Raw genomic sequence first — 19,572 nt, 5'->3', positions numbered from 1 at the left:
TAATGAGTGTCGCACAGTCTCAAAAGTATGATTTTTTGTCTGAATTGGAAAGAATCCTACTGGCTAAGGCCCATATGCTGGAAAGGCCTCTTGCCTCAGTCCTAACATCGTTGACTCCTTTGTGATAAGGGCAGGCCTTACAGCTGAATGAATCCTTTAGCAGAGAGATATGCTGTAGCTTTCTAGCTCCGACTGTCATGCTGCAGTCAATGCGATCTAGAACTTCATCCTATATTCTTGAGTATCAACATTGTGATAACCCTAATAGTCAGCGCAGCCAACTCTCAGTTATATGTCATCCGATCGACGTTTGGTGTCTACAAATATCCGATGTCGCGCGAAATATCTTCACTATTCCGGCAGACAGAACTTGGAGCAGTGCTAGACCTGACACCTCCTGAACCGTATAGACAGTCTTTTGAGCAAGCGTAGGAATTGAAGAAATGATGATCACTCAAGTTGCTCCACTGGAGTCTGGAGGCGTCTCTTAAGGGATCTTCTGGTCGGGTCGCGCTCACCGCCTCTATACCTCTTGTAGCCTGACAAAAGTTGAGGGGGAACTGAACTTCGTGACTCAACATTATATTACTGGCAAGACTCCTACATCGGATGTATAGCCACGTGAGCGTGCCTACACCACTCCACTATAGAAATTTCACGGAAACAGCCACAGTGTACAGTATATACTTCACCGTGCAGGATTATACTCAAGTAACGGTTATCATCAAAATTCAAACCCTGAATATCACCAATAATGCTAAAATTGTAAGAAATCTACAGTGCGTGGCGACACCAAGTGACATGACGAGTAACATGATATGATGATGCGGGCCCCAAGGTCCCAGCGCAGCCGGGAAAGGTCACGATATAAACACTAAGAAAAAAGCTAAGAAAATCTAAAATAAACAATAAACACGAAATCCTGGTATTTTACAAGGTACCCGAGCTCACACCGATCCAAAGTCAGATCGTCGGCATTTAGCAGTGGCAATACCGTGTGTACTTGACCTGACGGCGGTGGATCTCCGTTATTCCCGTGCACAACCACGATACTCACCGAACCTCATGGTCCAAGTACGTAGCGACGTACCACGAAATTCGTGACAAAGAATCTGGCCGAGACGTGGATATTATGACTATTCTCTCGGTGTCGCAATCGCTCATGACCTTCAGTCTTTTAGTCAAGCGGTCCACTAAGTGGAGCTGCAACACAAGATGCCTGACCCAACGCGGCGGGTCTGGCCGAGTCGATCGAACGAGCTTGGGCCATTATTAGATTTCTTTAAACCTTCAGGCACGAGTCTTGGGATCGGCATCGGAGAATGGCGTTGATTGGGAATAAGCGAGAGATACGTTCTGTTTTTTGTGTTGAGGCTCATGATGTGAAGATATATCGTGAGTGGAGATTGTTGGCGACGGACGTCAGGTACTTTTACCGTATAAATAGAGTATAAGTCAATGACTGTACTCTCAACATAGGATATCTGCATTCGACAGCAAGAGTTTTATCAGACATAATCACGACAATACTATCAACATGGATCGATCAAGGTCGACCTCACCTACTCTATTCCGCGAGGGCGCGGCAACTCCAGACATCGAAAGCGCACCAACTTCGGTACCTCCGAGCCAGATAGACCTTTCCACTGGCCCAGATAACGAAAAACAACTGGAAAAAAGAGATATCGAGTCAGACGTCGGTGCCTGGCTCTGCGTCTTTGCATCTATGCTATTCCTGATATCTTCCTATGGTCAGCACTATCCGGCATCCCCAACAAGGTAATTACTGATCAAGTTAGGATTTATGAACTCCCTCGGGACAATCCAATCCCATCTCACTCTCAACGAGTTGAACGGCTATAGTGTTAGTCAAGTCGGATGGATATCAGGAACTTACCTCTTCCTGTCGCTCATCTTCAACTTCCAAATCGGCTCTATCCTAGATCGCTATGGTCCTCAGATCCTCGGCCCGATCGCCGCCGCCTTCTCCACCGTTACATTCCTGCTACTAGCTGAATGTACGCAATATTGGCACTTCATCCTCTGTCTCGGCCTTTTTGGCAGTATCGGGAGCGGGATCGGTGCTGTCACGGCTATCGGCGTCATCGGCAAGCTTTTCACTCGCCGTCGCGGCCTTGCCATGGGTATTGCTGTTATGGGCACTTCGCTTGGTGGCATTATTTATCCCATGATGCTACGCGCTACTTTTGGCAAGCTTGGTTGGGCTTGGTCGATGAGGCTTGTTGCGTTGGTCATCGCGTGCATCACGTCACTCGGCGTCTTATGCTATCTCCCGTTCCGACGACTCACCGAGGGACGATCAACAGCTCAAAGACCCCAGAGCTTCAGTCTAGATTTATCAGCCTTCAACTCGTTAAGCTTTATTGTCACTGCCCTTGGTATCTGCATGGTTGAGTTTGTCAACTACGGAATCAGTGGCTTGTTACCAACTATCGCAAGAGGAGCAGGGTTTTCCACCGAGGATGGATATACTCTTCTATCCATCCTGGGTGCCTGCTCTTGCATCGGCCGTTTCTCGATTGGGTTCGTGGGAGACAAGGTTGGACCATTCAATGTTATGATCACCACGATGCTAGTCATTCTGGTGTTCATCTCGTCCATTTTTATCCCATTTAGCACCACCTCAGCTCCTCTCATGTATACCTTTAGTGCACTCTGGGGATACTGTTCTGGATCTTTCTACGTCCTATCACCATGTAAGTTCACCCAACGTCATTCTTCCTCACTGCTAACATACTGCAGTATGTACCGGAAAGACTTGTGAGCCTCAAGATTATGCGCGATATTTTGGTGAGTTCTGGTTCCGGTCCTTAGCAAAATTCAGGTACTAACTCAAGAGAAGGCTCTACAAACATGTGTGTGGCTGTCGCCCTGCTCCTTGCCAACCCACTAAGTGGAATCCTGCTCGAAAAGCTAGGCGCTCAACTCCTGGGTTGCTTTTACCTCGCTATCATCGTACTAGCTGCCATCTTCTTTGTCACAGGGCGATCACTGTTACCTGGAAAATGGCCCATCCTCCGCAGAAGGCTGTAAGAGGGACTTACGACTTATAGCGTTTGTTTTCGCATAATTATTGGCAACAGCGCCACAAAAGGACAGGATCACAACAAACCGGCGTTATTTGGGAAATATCACAAAAGGTAATGAAAAGTGAATTTACATGGACTACAAGGAATCTGGAGAAATAGAGGAAAATACTTAGAACAGCTCTTAGTAGGGAATACTTAATTATAATACATTCACTTGATAACGGTTGCATCGAAGGAGCATCGCTTGACATAAATTTACACCACCACAAGCGTGCAATTTGTCAATAGAGCCATTAATATCATGTCTTGCGCCTCGTTCACCGGGCTACAATCTGGAACTGTAAAATACCTAGGTCAAGAATGGTCGAGAGCTGCCATTGGTTATGCTTTTGATGAGGTTACTCCAGTGCGTTCAAATGCTTCTACTTTTAGTCAAGTCTGGTGGGGCCGAACTAAAGCTGAGCCTCGATACAAAGTTACGCGTTCATCAGTCATGACTCCGAACAAAAGATGACATTACTAGTTATGGTTCCTCCGTGACTTGCACGACATAATTATCCTGCCGACAACCCAATCATACGCAATAGCTCACCAAATGAAGACTCGACGCATCGTTGGTCCGCTGGATCAGCGCAAAAGGCTAACCCGCTGCCAGTCATGCGCAAGACGGCGTATCAAGGTTAGAGCGCCATCGCGAAAAATCATCCAGCCGCAACTAACGTGAATAAAAGTGTGAAGGGGGTACCCCCTGCGAGTATTGCGTCCGCATGAAGAAGAACTGTCAGCCTCAAGCCGCTACAGTCTCCGAGCTGAAATTTGTCAGCCATTCAGTGGTGCCTCAACATACAAGCAACCTCCAGCCGCAAATAAGCGACAAGCCCGACAGCGTTTACTTGAAGACATTTTTCTTGTTTCTTCAACGTTGTGAATTCACACCTGAGTTTGCAAATCTTGGTTCTGAATTTCTGCCTCTTATCCAAACGTGTGCACCACTACGAGAGGCAACAGTCGCAATTGGCGCCTTGGAAATCAGCAGGTCCCCAAGTACAAGGTCTTCCGATGAGCTTCGATCGCCATACCACTTTGCATTGAAGTCATATAGCAAGGCACTTACCAGCCTTCAGCATTACATCCAATCACCACACGCAATACATTGCCAAGGTGTTCTTTGGTGCACATTACTTCTTGGCTTATTTGAGGTAAGAAGACATCTCACCTACTAGCTCGTATTAATCCTTCCTGCAGCTGATGATCGAAGTCTCTGGTGGCCAGTGGGCTAGACATATGCTCTATGGTACTTCAAAAATACTTGAGCTCTCCGGCACTGACAGTCGTTCTGATTATGTCGGCTGTCAGTCGTTTGAGACATTCAGGTTGTTGGAGGGCAATCGAGCGATTCTCTACGGTGAAGATACCGTACTATCCGACTATTCGCGTATGGGCCAACTTGATGTGATGACATCAAACCCATTAGACGAAATTCTCAACTTTATTATCAAAATGTCTTCATTCAGTAAAAGGTCAGTTCCTTGAAAGCATAAAGACCAGTACTTACCAAGTGCCAGTTTCTTCGATCGAATTGAGTCAGTTCCAGAAGATCAGCGACGCAATCATCCAGATCTAGACATACTGGCCACACAAAGCTGTCTTTATCAATACCAACTTCAGTCTTGGTATTCCCGGTGCAATGCATCGATCAAATCATCTGGCCCATATGAAAAGCTCGCGTTAGCAAATTATCACGCTCTCCAGTTATACCTCTGCAGAAACTTTACTTTCTATGACTGCTGGGACACGAGAGTTATTCCTGTTCTCACTTCCAAGGAGATTGATACTCATGTAGCCAGTGTGATCTCTTTTTGCTCTGAAATACTTGAGCATTCTCATATCGCTGGAGTGTTGGGAATATTTCCACTTCGAATGGCGGGTGCAAACTCTATAGATTCCCGAGAGAGGAAGGAGATTATGAGGCTACTAGATCTAATATCGCAGAAAGGATTTGTCGTTTCAGGGAGGATCAAAGCTGATTTACTAGAGCTATGGGAGTATCAATACTTGAACAGTAAAGAGGGGGTTTAGAGCCGATTTATTGGCATAGGTTCTGAGAAACTGAACCCAGAAGGCATCATATAACTCGATCAATGATCTATTCGATAAATAAGACGGTGTTATTAGACTACATTTCTACTCTAGCAACTCGAATACTTGGGGAAAACCTCTCATCGCGGCGAAAAACCCCACCAATCACTGAACAGCCTACTTCGCCTGAATGTTGAAGAACTCCATGATGACCCGGGTACGCAGCTCCGGCGCAAAGTAATCGTAGCCAACAATAACACCGCACTCGTTGACAAAGACTGTAACTGGAACTGCATTTTGGTACATGATGCTCCACTAGAATGAAAATTCAGCAATCACTCTTCCCATGTGTATGAAAGACTTACTGCTGCGACGGGATTCGGAGTAAAATCCCTCTTGACAAACCCCTCAAAGACAGCTCCATTGTCAATCAAGACAGTCTTGTTGAGAATAGGATAATTCGAGTTCACGTATCCCCTCCAAATACTTGGCTTGGACTTTTTAGGATCATATGTAGTCAGGGTGTTGTCAACCAGGCCTGATTTGGTGACATTGGAATAGTCAAAAGTCGAAGATGCAAGAACACCGTCGAAGGCTTCGTCAGCACGGACGAAGCCTTTGGATGGGGAGTTTTGGATAAATCCAGCCGTGATATGTGACAGTTCACCATTCCTGAGTTTAGGTAAGTAAGATGCAGAGCAGGCTGAATTTCGATAGGAAGGCTCACCACTTGTGCTGTACAAAATGTGCCTGATATTCTGGCTTGATAGCAGGCGGTTTGGGCTCTTTGAAGCCATAAGAGAACGGAGTCATTGAGGCAGGGAAAGGAGGGCAGCTAGAGGAAGAAGTTACTCCAGCCACTGCAGTAGCAAGGGTGATAAAAAGAATGTTGAAGGTCTGCATTTTGAAGATAATAGTAAGAGATGATTTTCTGAATGAGTGTGTTTTGAAATTCATTCCCATGGACATTGTTCTGTTTATATACGGTGAAGTTGGACTATATTGGATAGTTTGTTGCGTTCAGTTACTGCTTGATTGGGTTAGAGTCACTCGTCAAGATTGAAATGAGGCTGAGTTGCACACGAAATGAGGACGACAACGATCCTGCGTTTGAATCTTTCCTATTTTGTATGTCTTAAATCCTATCTTAGATCTAACTCCGACATAAAAGTCTCAAGTAAACCGAAATGAATTTATCTCGTCCCATATGTCAAATTGCCATGACTTTGGCCAACCAGTCCAACTGCTTTCACTCTAAATGAACATTATTCAGCATATACAAACAATAGCTCAATTAGTGAGTTTGAGTCTAGCTAGGGTCCATTTTAGAAAAACTCAGCGATAGATTCTGGATCAGTTGAGGAAAGGGAATACCATTGTACTTATAATTATGTTTGAATCTTGCAGAGTGTCACTCGAGTCATGCTAAACGAACCACTGGTTCTAAACGAGTCATACCCCGGACCGGCTTTATGGTCACGAGTGTCAGCAATATACGTATTACAAGCCCGAATATTTGCATTTATGCTTACTATGTTTATTCCCCAGCTCAGCCTCAAAAGTCCCATCAGCGGCGAGCTCAACCTCCGCATGAAACAGCTCTGCTCCCTCTCTTGCCCGTCGCCTAACGGCGCCATTCTCATATACGTCCATCTCCATTGGACGATTCAACCCAGCCTGCCTCAACTTACGCCCAAAGCAAGCCATATCATCATAATAAGCATGAAAAGTGCAGAACTGGCTGACCGCTGTATTTATGGATACTATTAATAATTCGGCCCCCACCCATGACTTTTGCACAAGCGCTTGCAACTGGAAATAGCTGTACAATGGCACTGCCAAGAATCATGTATCACCCAAGTCCCAGAAATGATGACCGCAGCACTTTTCGCTATACTCTGTTCAGCTGCTACTTTCGAGCGCATTGACGTGGCTGCTACGCTGCATTTGGCTGTTTTTTTCGATCGCCATTAGATTGGGACCTTGGGCCACTGTTACACTGGCCTCGTATGCGCCATGTCTGTCAGCACGGGTGAGATGGCCAATGGAAGGGCATTTAATCTTACGAGCTTATGAGCTTGATTGCTAGAGCCCGGCACAGCCTCAAGGACGTGTTTGAGGCTTGGATGTATATAAGAGCAGCTATCCAATTCTATTCAATTCATGCCTTTTGGTCCATCAACTCAGTCAGAGCTGTTATAGAATTCTTTTGCCTTCTGGTTCATTCCTCTCAGTCAACTTTCGCTTGTTTTTTTATCTCAACATGGGGATCTTACCTCGTGAATCGTCTGGCTATGGTGCCAATAGCCTCTGCACGACCCCAGCATGTATCGAGATTGCAGATGATATTCTAGGCAGCATGGCCACTAACCATGCAAAGATTGATCCATGCACCGACTTTGATGAACGTAGGTCTGATTCTTTCTTTCTCATTCTTTCTTCTATTCACGAGCTTTCGGTAAGCTAATGTCTTCATAGTCGTCTGCGGCAACTGGGCAGAGCGCAACCCAGTCCCAGCAGGCGCGATGTCTGTTGATGTTCTTGGAGCCGTCCAATACCATGTTTACGATCTTGTTCGACGCGTTCTCGAAGGACCCTACCCTTCCGGCCCTGACGCTGGCTGGATTACAGTCAATCTAACCAAAGACGAGATGAAGGCCGATAAAGAGAATTTTGTCAAGATGCAGGAAGCTTACCAAGTCTGTATGAACACAACTGCCCATGAAGAAGAGGGTCTTAGTCAACTTCGACAAGTGGCCAAGACGATCGTCACGACACTTCCTGCTTCCGGCAATGGTAAGAAAGGAACTGTATATGATCACTCAAATGGAATTGGCCAACTTATCACAATGTTCGAAAGTTTGGGCATCGAGACAACGCAGAGGTTCATACAGATCGCAGAACCGCTGAACCCTGACAAGATGGCCCTTGGCATCCAGCCACCCACGGATTCTGGTCTTCCATCTACTCCCGAAGATATGTTTGAGTTCGTTAAGATTGCAAGCGAACTTATTTACTCTGTTCATCCTGCCAACTTGACCAGAGGCGAGGCTAAGATTCTGATGGAGTCCGTCGTCTCCCTTCAGCTCTCGCTCCAACCGGTGGCCGCCCCAGAGACAAATACCACAGAGGAGGCCGGCCAGGAACAGGATACTGAAGAGACTCCTGATGCGACTCCATTCGTGTCTATTACTGACATTCAAGAGCTCGCTCCGCAACTGAACTTCAAGTATGTCGTTGACCAACTTGCGCCCGAGGGGTTTGATGATTCCAAGATCATATTCGAATCCGCAGAGCTCCACCACAATATCTCGCAGAAGTTCTCCCAGACACCTCCAGAGGTCATCCAAACTTACTTCCTTTGGAAAGCCATCGCTGCTGTGTCCATCTACGTCGACTCGCCACAGACCGAGGCCTACAACACGTGGAAGACGAAGCAGCAAGGTAGAGATCCCGGCAGTCCTCCACCTCGCTGGCAGCGATGCGCAATTCTTCTAGACAACGGCGTTGGTTGGATCGCAAATGACAAAGTTGCTCCTCAGCTCGTCGGTCCTACAGGCTTGACTTGGATCCTCGCCCGATTCTTCGCCGATAAGCACTTTACGCCTGATGCTAAGAAGTTCACCTCTCAGATCATCGATAATCTTGAGGAGGCTTTTATCGGGCGCATTGGAACCAGAGCTTGGGCTACAGATAAGGTCAAAAAGACTGCGGTTGAGAAAGTTCGCGCCATGACGAGCAAGATCGGCTTACCAACTTCCCCTCACGTCACGGACGCCAAGGTCGTGAACAAGTTTTATTCTGACATTGAAATCACGCCGTCTTTGCTCCTCAACACCCTTTCCTTCGCAAAGTCTCGGGTTGCCAAGAACTGGGCATCTCTTGACAAGCCTGTTGATCGACAGAAGTTCCCGTCTAGTACTCTGACCACCAACGCCTTCCATCAACCCTCAGGGAACACCATGATAATCCTAGCAGGCATCCAGCAATCTCCCATCTACAGTGTTGGCTATCCCGCATACATTACCTACGGTGGCATGGGAAGTATTGTTGGGCATGAAATCACCCATGGTTTCGATAACAGTGGCCATCAGTTTGACAAGACGGGTAACAAGAGTGCATGGTTTGATGAAAAGTCTACAGTAGGATTCAAAAAGTCCAGTGACTGCTTCGTCAAGCAATACGGCAACTTCACCATCACCGGTCCTGGTGGAGAAGAGGAGAAGATCGACGGAGATCTCACGTTGGGTGAGAACGTTGCAGACGCCGGTGGCATCCTGTCTAGCTTTACCGCCTGGAAGAAATGGGAGAAGGACAACGGGAAAGCGCAAGATCTGCCTGGGCTTGGTAACTTCACGCATGAACAGTTATTCTTTGTCAAGTGGGGCCAGAATTGGTGTGAGAACATCAAGCCTGCGCAGGTCATTGCTGGGTTGACGGATGAGCACAGTCCTAACCAGGCGAGGATTTTGCTTCCGCTGAAGAACTCTGCTGATTTCCAGCGGGCCTTCAAGTGTCCTCAGAAGAAGCCTGTTTGCGAGCTTTGGTAGATGGTATAGTCTGTTGTCTGTATTGTGTATTGCATTCTCTCTGTTGTCGATTGACCTTGTCTCGCGACTCATCTGTACTTTGTCATCACTTCTATCTCAGCTAGCTTATTCTAGATAAGACTTCCCCATGATCCTTTCATTACATGCCGAAGTTTTAGACAGCGAAATGCTGATCCTGCATATCCAGACTGTTTTCTTTCGGGTTAGCGGGATCCTGGATTTAAAGTGGATATGGCTAAAGATAGCTAGGTTCTAATTGGACAGCCCGTAAGAAATCTGACAGAAATGCTAAAATTAGAAACTCTATGATCAGACGAGGGAGATCCACTGGCGACAGAACCTCGGTAATTTTGGCCCTTTCTTCCGCTGGGCTCACTACCCTACAGCTAGGGGTTTCATCTCAAATCAATACCAACGAGCAACCTGCTGAATGCCAATTGAATAAGTTGCAAGTAATAAAAGACTTACCAAAGTCGGAGAACCTGAGATTTTGCAAATTTATGCTCAGACCTCCTATCACACTGCAAGTTTGTATGGAGTTTTGATCCACCTAGCTCATACAATCTCCATTAAATATAATGCGATCAAGTATTCCAACAACACGTTGGAAACGGACGGGTTGAACATAACAGCCTCGTTTCAAGCAGAGGTCTTCAATTTATATTCCTACTTTCGTGCGTTTTTCTAACTCATGAAAACCAAAGACTGAGCAAAAAAACCAGCACTCGAAGCGTATTCAATTCGAAAAACAAAAAATACACCATCAAAAGTCCAGCTGTCTGTCAGTGTACTTTGTACTTTGTTCTGTCTTTCCAACCTTATAGTTTTCCATGCTTTATTTATCCCTGCGCTTGCGCTCACTTCGCTCACTTCGTTCACTGCGTCGATGCTTCTTGCTGCTCGAAGACTTGCTCGTGCTGGATGCCTTGCTCACGAAGGACAGAGCGTCCGAGTCGTCTTTGATCTTGGATGGCTCTTCTGGAACAACTGGTGGCTCTGGCTCGGGGAGAACATCTGATTCGTGGGGGGTTTCGTCCCTGCTTTCATCCTGCTCGCTGGCTGCTGAATCTTCCTTCTCTGGCTCTGCCTTGGGCTCCTTGGGTGTGTCGGTGCCGCCGATGAGTCTGGGAATGCGCTTACTCAGGCCTCTGTTCACTTGCAATGCTGCTATCGTGGTGCAGAGTCCGCCGATGCCGAGGACTGCTAGGGGAAGGTACTCTGCGCCTCTGATTCGGGCGGCTATGGTGGTGCAGACTGCTCCGATTCCGAAGGTCTTAAGGGATGGGAAGGGCGCTCCCTTGACTCTGAGGGTGAAAGCCGCGCCAGCCAATGATGCCGTTAATCCTCCTATGGCTGTGCTGACTGTCGCTGTCGTCTTCCATTCGCTCTCACCGCGGACGGCGTTCTCAACATGCTTCAGAAGCAGGTTCGCGGGGTAGTCGTCGGAAGTGGGTAGATTGACCCAAACGTAGTTGTTGCCGCCGTGAGTCTCGCCGTGAATGACCAGATCACCCAGATCTGGAAACTCAAGAGCGTCTCTGATGGACATGGGTCGGGATGAGGGGATGAGAAGGTGGAACATGGCGTTGTTGGCGCGCTTTCCGAGGCGCTTTCGGATGAACCTCACAAACGCCACGAGAGCATCCAGATTGTCAGAGAAGCCGAGGAAGTTGCTGGGCAGAGGCTTGTCCTGCAAAAGTTCGTAGAATTCGGTGTGCCATTCGGCATCGGGGTGATAGAGGACATAGAGATGTCTGTCTGAAGAGGCGGATCGGCATTGACGGCCGAGGAATCTGTAGACGTGGCCTGCGAATTTGGAAGGCTCACTCTGTTCAACCCAAGACTCGGTCTCCTCGGGAGGTTCAATCCCCACATTTTCAAGGGCTGAGTCATAAATGACGCTGAGATTGTTTGAACCGAGTTGAAGTCTCGTCAAGAAACGCTGAAGTGGTTTCGACCATTCCCCATTTCGGCAAACCTTGTCGACGCCCTTGAGATGAGCGTGAACCGTCGGAACGTACGGACGAGTCCCCTGATACTCAGCCTCGACGACGTCCTCGCCCTCACCGGTCTCACTGGCCTCGGCATCCAGCGCCTTGGCCTGAGCAGCTTTCGCCTGGAGGAAGGCCTCGGCGTTGAAGGGAATCTCAGCGAGCTGCTGCATCACATCAGGGCCCTTGCCAGCGCCCGCCGGATTGAGGCTGTTCACAATGTCGCCGGCTCTCCTTCTGAGGCTGCGGGATGGTTGACCGCTGCGAGAGGAAGAAGCATCAGTGGCGTTCCCAGTCTCACCGGAGGCCGAGCTGCGCTTCTTGGAGCCCATGTTGCGAGGTGGTGTTTTGCTTTCCTCTGGTCTGCTGCGCCGAGGTGCGGGGCTGTTGGGGTATGGTCTGAGCGACCGTTGAGGCTCTGAGCTCGCAGTCAGCGAGGCGAGGCCAGGATGTCCCTTGGAGGACAGAAAAGAAAAGAAGAGAGGTAGCTAGTGCAGGTACAGTAGTAGTCGGATCAGTGAGCGAGCTTGCTTGACTTGACTTGACTGGTTCGTTGCAGATCGCGGGTTTAAAGGTATCTCGGGTAGATTCAAAGCTAAGAATTATCCAAGAGCCCGGATCACCATTACCTAAGCGAGAAATATGTCAGGCACATGCCAGGCCCCCCTTTTTGGACCGGACACAGCCAGTCAGAGAGGATCAAGACCCCGGTGACCCAGCATGGATTGAGCGGTGAGCAAAATAAACGGAACTATCAGATTTGGGGCAATATTAGGCCATCACTCCACCATAGACTTTCTGCCGGTTGCTGACCGCGTTATTTATACTCAGCCCAAGTATTCTCTCGACTTCCAGCTGCCAACACATGATGTGGCGAAGGCTTCACCGCCTTTAGGCTTGTTGAGCTTGGGCACTTTTAACCACTCAGTGCCGAGTCTGCGAGTGCCACCTCATCCAAATGCGTGGCATAACCCAATTCTTTGCCGCAGTCATGCCCAAACACTGCATCAGAGTTGGCATCAACCATGAAACACCAGGAACACGCATGTGCATGTTGTTGCTGCATCATCTTATCTGCGGGGTAAAGTTTGCAGATCAACCTTGACTATTGATTGTGTCACAAACACGCGTCACGCGCTCAGTGAAACAATCGGCCTCCTGCATCGTCCGAACAGAACAGTCTCAATATCAGACACCAGATCAAACCTTCTATCTTCACTCCGAACCATCTTATCCGCCACTTGAGATCAATCATTGAATGTCGTGAAAACCTTGAGCTTAAGTCATTCCGTTAGCCGCAGTATCTCCGAATCGTCTTGTGTAATATTTGCTATTAACATTCACCGCAACGCCACCGTAATTTCTTATTTAATGACGAAGACAATTTTCATTTGAGCGGAGAAATCCTGGACGCGACAACAATCCATATGTCCAAACATGGGCAACACTTTCGAGCGTCCCACTGCCCCCGAACCTGATGTTCCGTTGAATCCGTTCTTGGCCGAGCGACTACACGAACAACTACGCCAACAACTAGACCATGAGACTCAAACGATAGCCAACGCATTTCGAGAACGAAACCGTCAGCGAAGGCACCCGGAGCATCGCGACAGGCCGCCTTGTAGATTCTTCGCGCAGGCTTCGTGCTTCCGCGGCGCAGCCTGTCCCTTTTCTCACGATATCCCTGTGACCCGGACTCGACGACCAGACCATCGTAAAAGAGAACCTTGTCGGTTCTATGCCCAGGGTATATGCTCTTACGGCCAAACCTGTCGCTTTTCTCATGAAGGACCCCGACCTCTTCAAGAGACATGTCGCTTCTTTGCCAAAGGTTTCTGTAAGAGAGGAGCTACTTGCAGATATGCTCACGATACGCCCAACGCCGAGTGGTTGGAGGAATCCGAGGTAGGTTATTGTACCATAGTGATACGAGAAAGCAGAAAACTAATCATGTTTCCAGCATGGTCTCGTTTCTGAACAGTGGACGCGCGAGATCGGAGGCGCCTGGGTCGAATTTGGAGCTGGAGCGGCTGTTACCAATGTCACTCTTCTCTCGGACTTTTCCGCTATTCAAATGCGCCATCTGCCCTCCAAGTCGTCCGCACGGTCGGTGCAAGAGCTGTTGGCGGATGTAGGCATCTGCGTATCCATAAGCGACATCAACTTCATCAAACTTGTGAAGAATCGGAACGGAATGGCAATCATCAAGGTCAAAGATCCGGAATTCGCAAAGTCGGCCTGCTGGAAACTTGGCACCTGTATTCGAGCGCCTGACTTGGAAGTCACCCAAATTCCTGTCCCATTACCAGACGGATCATCATTTGGCCTCGTCGACAGCAGAAACGTCCGCTGTTCATGGCATAGGCCGACCAAAAAGGCCACTCTTTCGTTCAGGAACCCAGCAGAAGCATTTGATGCGTATTCCAAGTTCAAGAACCAGCAACTCAAAATCGCTGGCCTGCCAGTCACAACCCAAATGCCCGCCGCAGTGGATGCCACGCAAAACGATGGGCCATGGCAGATGGAGCTGGAAGGTTTGGTGGCCACCATTCCCTCAGAGGATATCATGAAGATTTTTCCCTCGTCTGCAGGACCGTATGAGATTGAGATGGGTGACTCAAGTTACGATACGGACGCGGAAATTGATTCGACTATGATAAAATCCTTACTATATGACATAGGCGCCTTGGAACAATGGGAAGTGTTTGGGAGCCCCACGGCAAGACGAGTCAAGGCACAGGCACGATTTATCGAGGAATCCGAAGCGCTTGATGCTGTCTCACAGTTGAACGAGACGTGGTTGCCATTCAACTCATCGGGAAAACTCTACGTTCAGCACGTTCACCTGGTAAAGTTCAGGGTTTCGAGTCGCGTCTACGGCGTTGTTGAAAATAGCATTAAGACGCTGCGAAAAGAATGGGAACGGCAATTTGTTTCTTTTTCATCGGTTCTTGAGCGCGGCCACAGAGTCCTGAAGCTCGAGAGCCAAGATCGCGAACTTTTTATCCAAGCAAAAGAGGCCCTGGAACAGATCATTCACGGAACCACAATGACGTTGAACGGCAAGAATCTATGGTCTCCCGATTTCAAGGCCGATAGGGGAGCTTACAGGAAGCTTCAAGAGATTGAACGAGACCTTGGAGTCGTTATCATCCGCGACATCAAATCCTCGAAATTTCGAGTTTTCGGGCCGGAGGACAAGTTCGTACCAGCATGCGAAGCACTTGACCAGCTTTTGCAAGAACTGCAGCCTCGATCAAAAGGAAAAAACAGTGAGCCATCAAGGACGGAAAGGACCGCCGAAGGCGACTGTTCAGTCTGTTTCTGCAAAGCCGACCAAGCACTCGCAACTTCTTGTGGCCATGTCTACTGCACGATCTGCTTCTTGAATATGTGTCTGGTAGAAGCATCGACGATCGGCGATTTCTCCATAAAATGCATTGGAGACGAAGGAAACTGTAAGAAGGCCATTCCGCTATATGAGATCCAAAATCTGCTTCTTTCAGAGATTTTCGAAAGTGTCTTTGAGGCTTCTTTTATGTCTTTTATGCGCCGACACCAAGACCAGTTGCGCTACTGTCCGACACCCGAATGCACCCAGGTGTACCGCATCGACCAGCCAGAAATGAGCGTCCCGCCAATCTTTACTTGCGCTAAATGCATGACGGCAACCTGTACGAGCTGCCATGTCTCGCACCCGAGAAAGACATGCGCACAATACAAGGGCAACGAGTCTGGCGGCATGGCAGAGCTTCTCAAAGCAAAGGAAGAGCTAGGGTTCAAAGACTGTCCGAAGTGCAACACACACCTACAGAAGGATGAAGGCTGTAATCATATTAATTGCACGGCCTGTGGGACGCACATTTGCTGGCTCTGCTTGAAGACCTTTACAGACGGGGATGACTGTTATTCTCATATGGGTAGGATACACGGGGGAATTGGCGACGAAGGTGACGACGACGACATCGAGTTTTAGGAATGAGGTTGCAAGGGATCATGCAACCGGGTTGGCGGGTGATGGAGAGTAAATATTCAAGCACGAGAAAGCCAACCAAAACAACCTGGGAATCTATTCACGGCGAAACCCTGAATTTGTAATCAAGACTCTCAGTTGTGTCATTTCTGCCCAGTCCATAATAGCTAATGTACTTCCAATATTTGAATCCGACCTCAAGGAGCCATGGTTTGAAGGCTCTCCTGCTCCAAAAGCCTATAGCGACCCTCGTCATTCAATCTCTGTGTAGTAATACGCTGAGGGTAGTTTCTCATAAACATATTAGTGAAGTGCTTGCCATAGTGGATTCCATCTTTTGGCTCCTGGCCAACGTCGTAGCCGGGGAGAGGCTTCACAACCGCCTGGAAGCTTGGCTCATGAAAGTAAGCAAAGGCGAACCTCTCTCTGAGATTGAGCCCGACCTTGTGAGGGGTCGAGGGAAGGGCTGAGTTGGTGATGTACTGCATCATGTCACCTAAACCAAAAGAAGATTAGCAAAGTTCGTTTATGCCGGAGAGTAAACTTTCCTGGGAAGACGGTGAAGACATTCTCCGCGGGAGGAACGAAGACCCATCTTTCATCATCTTCCTTGAAGCCAGCGGCACTTGATTCCCAGTTTGCGAGTTTTTCATCGCTATATGGGGGACGGATCATCAAAGCTTTGACAACAGGTTAGTCAGGGGTTATCAGCGAGAAATGCGTGAAGTACTTGCCTCCGACATCATCAGCTGCCGCAATGACGAGAAGTCCGTAGTCGGTGTGAGACCCAATGCCTCTTCCTTCTTTGCCCTTGCCATTAGTTTTATTGATGGCAGGAAAGCTACCATTCCCGTATTTAGTGGCACTCACTCTAATAAGGGAAATTGATATTGACTCACCGGAGGATCCTCAGGTGATGCCACCCATCTTGAGTGTAGTTGGTAAGCGACCCTTGAGGTACACCAAGCCCCAGTTCGGTGAGCTGCAAGAGCGTTTCTCCTACGCCCCCCAGACTCTTCATGTAACGATGCATGGGGTTCTGCATCTCATAGTCAGGCCAAGGGCACCGACCATGACACGGCCATTTCGCAACGACCCTCGGCTCATCGAGTTCAAGGTCTTTGGTCACAGTAAAGATCTCGCTGTAGTCAGCAATGCCGTCAGTCAGCTCTTCACCACTGGCAATGTAGCCAGAGTAAGTCTGACTATCAACGCAAGCAGCCTTTTGAGCATAAGGCTTAGAGAAGAAGCGTCTACTAGCGTAATTGGCACTTTTGTAAAGTGAGTGCTGCTCGGGTGTCATGCTTATCTGCAATATACCGTCTTTCTGCCAGGCTTCGACAAGGGCTTTGCCAAGCTTGCGGTTTGCTTCGGTGTCGGAGACTTTGTCAGGCAGGATAAAGGTCTGGAGGTTCCCGACTGTAATGGAGTGTCCAGGGGGAGGACCGGAGGCATTGAGGATGGTAGGGCTGTGAGGCTGAGGAGTGGGAGCAGCAGCAGCAGCAGCTGAAGCCATCTTGCGGACCATTATGGAATGATTGATAAGAGAAGGCAGGGAAGGTCTTGCGAGTGAAGATTTATAAAGATGTGCAAGACTCATGATTTGTGTCTACGGTCACTGGTTCTGATTGATTGAACCTGGGTTTGGCTTCACGTATTTATGCTCGATCAGCGAATGCCTTCATGGGTGTCCATGAAGTGCCGAAGCTCTATTTGAGAACTTCTGTCTCTTAGATATCCTCGTGTCCGTTCGGGCGTCGTTATCCGCCAGACGAAACTTCACAATACTGCAGTCTGCTTACATGTTGCATGAAGTTGATGCACCTAGATCCTTACTCCCTGCAAAGTTAAAGACTTCATAGCCCGGAGAGCAAGCCGGCTCCCCAACGACCAGCTACGCGGAGGTAGATACTTTTGAAGCTAGCCCGTGTATGAAATCGCTAGTTACGGCCCGACCCATGGAAGCCTGACGGACATCGTAGCCTCAATCTTGGCAATACCGCACGTGCACTCATGAGTTGCCTCAGATCACATCAACCTCTACACCAGAGGAAATTTGTTGATACATCTCCGGCACACTGCTGGAACTAAGTTCAAGTGAAGATCCTGCGACGTTGCATAGCAAGACTCTCCTGGCAAGTATCGTTCGACTTAGACTTTCTCAAGCCTCAATGACCAGGGCTTATGGCCCCACCTCGCGTTCTCGTCGATTAATTATTCTATTGCTATCCCACCTATCTGCCGATCCAACTACTCCAGCCTAGAAGCGCAATAAGCGGCTCTCGCATAAAACCACAGCTAATCAAGACAGGAGAAAGATAATTGAGGTGGTATGTCCAACTGCCTTGACAACCCGCCCCCTCGGGGAGCAAGACCTTACTCGAGGGTATTAAAATAAACCCAGCAAAAAGATATTCTAAGCTTAGTAAAGGTGTCCTAAATTTATGCAAAACTACCTAAGTCTTTTTGTCATTTAGGATCAAGGTCCTGAGTTTTCTTTCCTCCCCTAGCCCCCGATTAGGTCTTTCATTTGCGCATCTGATCAAGCCTCCCGCCAACAAATTCGAAACAACCAATCGCGCATCGATTAATTGATTACTCAAATACCCGAGTCATGTCCATGGAAGAATGTTACCAGGGTCCGGGTATGCTTCCCGGCGGGAAAGCTATAAGGTTCTACAAATGACCGGGGAATCCGACCACAGACATATGCAACATCAATGCGGAGCGGGAAACGACTGAGTTGTTCTCCGCAGTTCTTCTAAAATTACGGCAAATATGTATGTCGATGCCTGCAAGAACGAGTTTCACGTATGACGTGATGGGTAAGGCTTTGGATATCTTAGCAAAGGCCCCTACACTTTCTGCTGTCATAAAACTCGTGTCTTGGGCGACAACAGATCTTGATTAGTGATATGCCGGGCCCTCCCCGTAGAGTAGCATTGAACCCCAAACATGGAGGTGTGTTGCTTTCTCGTACTTGAATCATTAGGAAGTCAAAAACATAACTCGGTATTTGCGGCACTGGCTGGATAAAGTCGAGTCGCTCTGTGAAGACATGAATCGAAGCTGTCACGTCCTGAATCTACCAGCTTCATCATTGATGAATTTTCAGGCCATTTTGTATACTTGCATAGCGTGGCTAAATCTGGACTTGGTCTTGCATGAGTAATAGTACTACAATCAGCGAGGCCGGCAGGAGAAACTTCTAAGCGGTCCCAGAAATGAATTAAAAACATTCGATACTTTCTTCAGCATCCCATTCCAATAAAAGCATTCTCCCACTTCTGCATAACACTGGCACCTTACGATATATCTGGCAGATCTTACCTAGCCATCCCCGCACTTTTGAAATGAACTTTGTAGGCATCAAACTTTCTTTCGCCAATCTTGAGAAGACATGGCGGATTGGGTATAGATGATTGGCAGGGGCGGGAGGGAAAGATTGCCAACGCGAGTCAGTCGCGACCTGGGAGCAGACCAGGATGGCCAGGTTGGAAGCAATGTGATGAAACTGTCTCGTCACAACACCCATGCCACTGATCTTCACGTGTGCCACTTACCTAATGATACGATACATAAATTGCCTCCCTTGATCGTGGTTCATTATACCGAAGATAACCGCGGCAAGCACACGACAGGAGAAGGCATGGTTGAAGTGAGGGGTTTGTGAATGCAGGCCTGGGTATAGCACGGCGAAGAAATATGGAATGAGAAGAAGGAGGCAAGGGTTGAGAGCCACTGCAGCAGAACTGTCGCTTTCTGGAGATGGTTGGCATTTGGGTGAAATATTAAGTCAAGAACCTATATCGCAACAGTTCGATGACATGGGGAGCGCCCATTCATGTCAGCAACGAGATGTCGTCGTGCCTTGAGAACCTTGCTCAAGACCTGGAAGTTGTATGTAATGTCTCATATTGGAACTGGAA

The 19,572-nt window shown here is 48.2% G+C and overlaps 7 protein-coding genes; 4 read left to right on the top strand and 3 right to left on the bottom strand.

Annotated features, from left to right (window-relative positions):
• Positions 1-1,537: 1,537 nt before the first annotated feature.
• FFUJ_14721 (related to monocarboxylate transporter 2) lies at positions 1,538-3,054 on the top strand (the record flags this gene model as incomplete). XM_023576687.1 has 4 exons in its annotated part: positions 1,538-1,751; positions 1,800-2,717; positions 2,764-2,811; positions 2,864-3,054. The coding sequence occupies 4 exons, from the start codon at positions 1,538-1,540 to the stop codon at positions 3,052-3,054; spliced, it is 1,371 nt and encodes a 456-aa protein (XP_023429965.1).
• Positions 3,055-3,645: 591 nt separating this feature from the next.
• On the top strand, positions 3,646-4,674 carry FFUJ_14720 (uncharacterized protein; the record flags this gene model as incomplete). XM_023576686.1 has 4 exons in its annotated part: positions 3,646-3,729; positions 3,782-4,249; positions 4,296-4,563; positions 4,616-4,674. 4 exons carry the CDS (start codon positions 3,646-3,648, stop codon positions 4,672-4,674), a joined length of 879 nt encoding a protein of 292 aa, XP_023429964.1.
• Positions 4,675-5,306: 632 nt separating this feature from the next.
• FFUJ_14719 (uncharacterized protein) lies at positions 5,307-6,032 on the bottom strand (the record flags this gene model as incomplete). XM_023576685.1 has 3 exons in its annotated part: positions 5,307-5,444; positions 5,495-5,801; positions 5,857-6,032. 3 exons carry the CDS (start codon positions 6,030-6,032, stop codon positions 5,307-5,309), a joined length of 621 nt encoding a protein of 206 aa, XP_023429803.1.
• A 1,360-nt stretch (positions 6,033-7,392) lies between these two features.
• Positions 7,393-9,679, top strand: FFUJ_14718 (related to endothelin-converting enzyme 1; the record flags this gene model as incomplete). XM_023576683.1 has 2 exons in its annotated part: positions 7,393-7,537; positions 7,608-9,679. The coding sequence occupies 2 exons, from the start codon at positions 7,393-7,395 to the stop codon at positions 9,677-9,679; spliced, it is 2,217 nt and encodes a 738-aa protein (XP_023429802.1).
• Positions 9,680-10,514: 835 nt separating this feature from the next.
• Positions 10,515-12,002, bottom strand: FFUJ_14717 (uncharacterized protein; the record flags this gene model as incomplete). The annotated part of the gene is made up of 1 exon (XM_023576682.1): positions 10,515-12,002. One exon carries the CDS (start codon positions 12,000-12,002, stop codon positions 10,515-10,517), a length of 1,488 nt encoding a protein of 495 aa, XP_023429801.1.
• A 1,105-nt stretch (positions 12,003-13,107) lies between these two features.
• FFUJ_14716 (related to ariadne-2 protein) lies at positions 13,108-15,646 on the top strand (the record flags this gene model as incomplete). XM_023576681.1 has 2 exons in its annotated part: positions 13,108-13,575; positions 13,631-15,646. 2 exons carry the CDS (start codon positions 13,108-13,110, stop codon positions 15,644-15,646), a joined length of 2,484 nt encoding a protein of 827 aa, XP_023429963.1.
• A 194-nt stretch (positions 15,647-15,840) lies between these two features.
• FFUJ_14715 (related to ethylene-forming enzyme) lies at positions 15,841-17,171 on the bottom strand (the record flags this gene model as incomplete). XM_023576680.1 has 4 exons in its annotated part: positions 15,841-16,125; positions 16,202-16,298; positions 16,374-16,484; positions 16,543-17,171. 4 exons carry the CDS (start codon positions 17,169-17,171, stop codon positions 15,841-15,843), a joined length of 1,122 nt encoding a protein of 373 aa, XP_023429962.1.
• Positions 17,172-19,572: the final 2,401 nt, after the last annotated feature.

This window comes from Fusarium fujikuroi, chromosome FFUJ_chr04 (genome assembly GCF_900079805.1).
Source record: "Fusarium fujikuroi IMI 58289 draft genome, chromosome FFUJ_chr04".
Classification (NCBI taxonomy): Eukaryota; Fungi; Ascomycota; class Sordariomycetes; order Hypocreales; family Nectriaceae; genus Fusarium; species Fusarium fujikuroi.
This window is presented reverse-complemented; position numbering and strand designations above follow the sequence as displayed.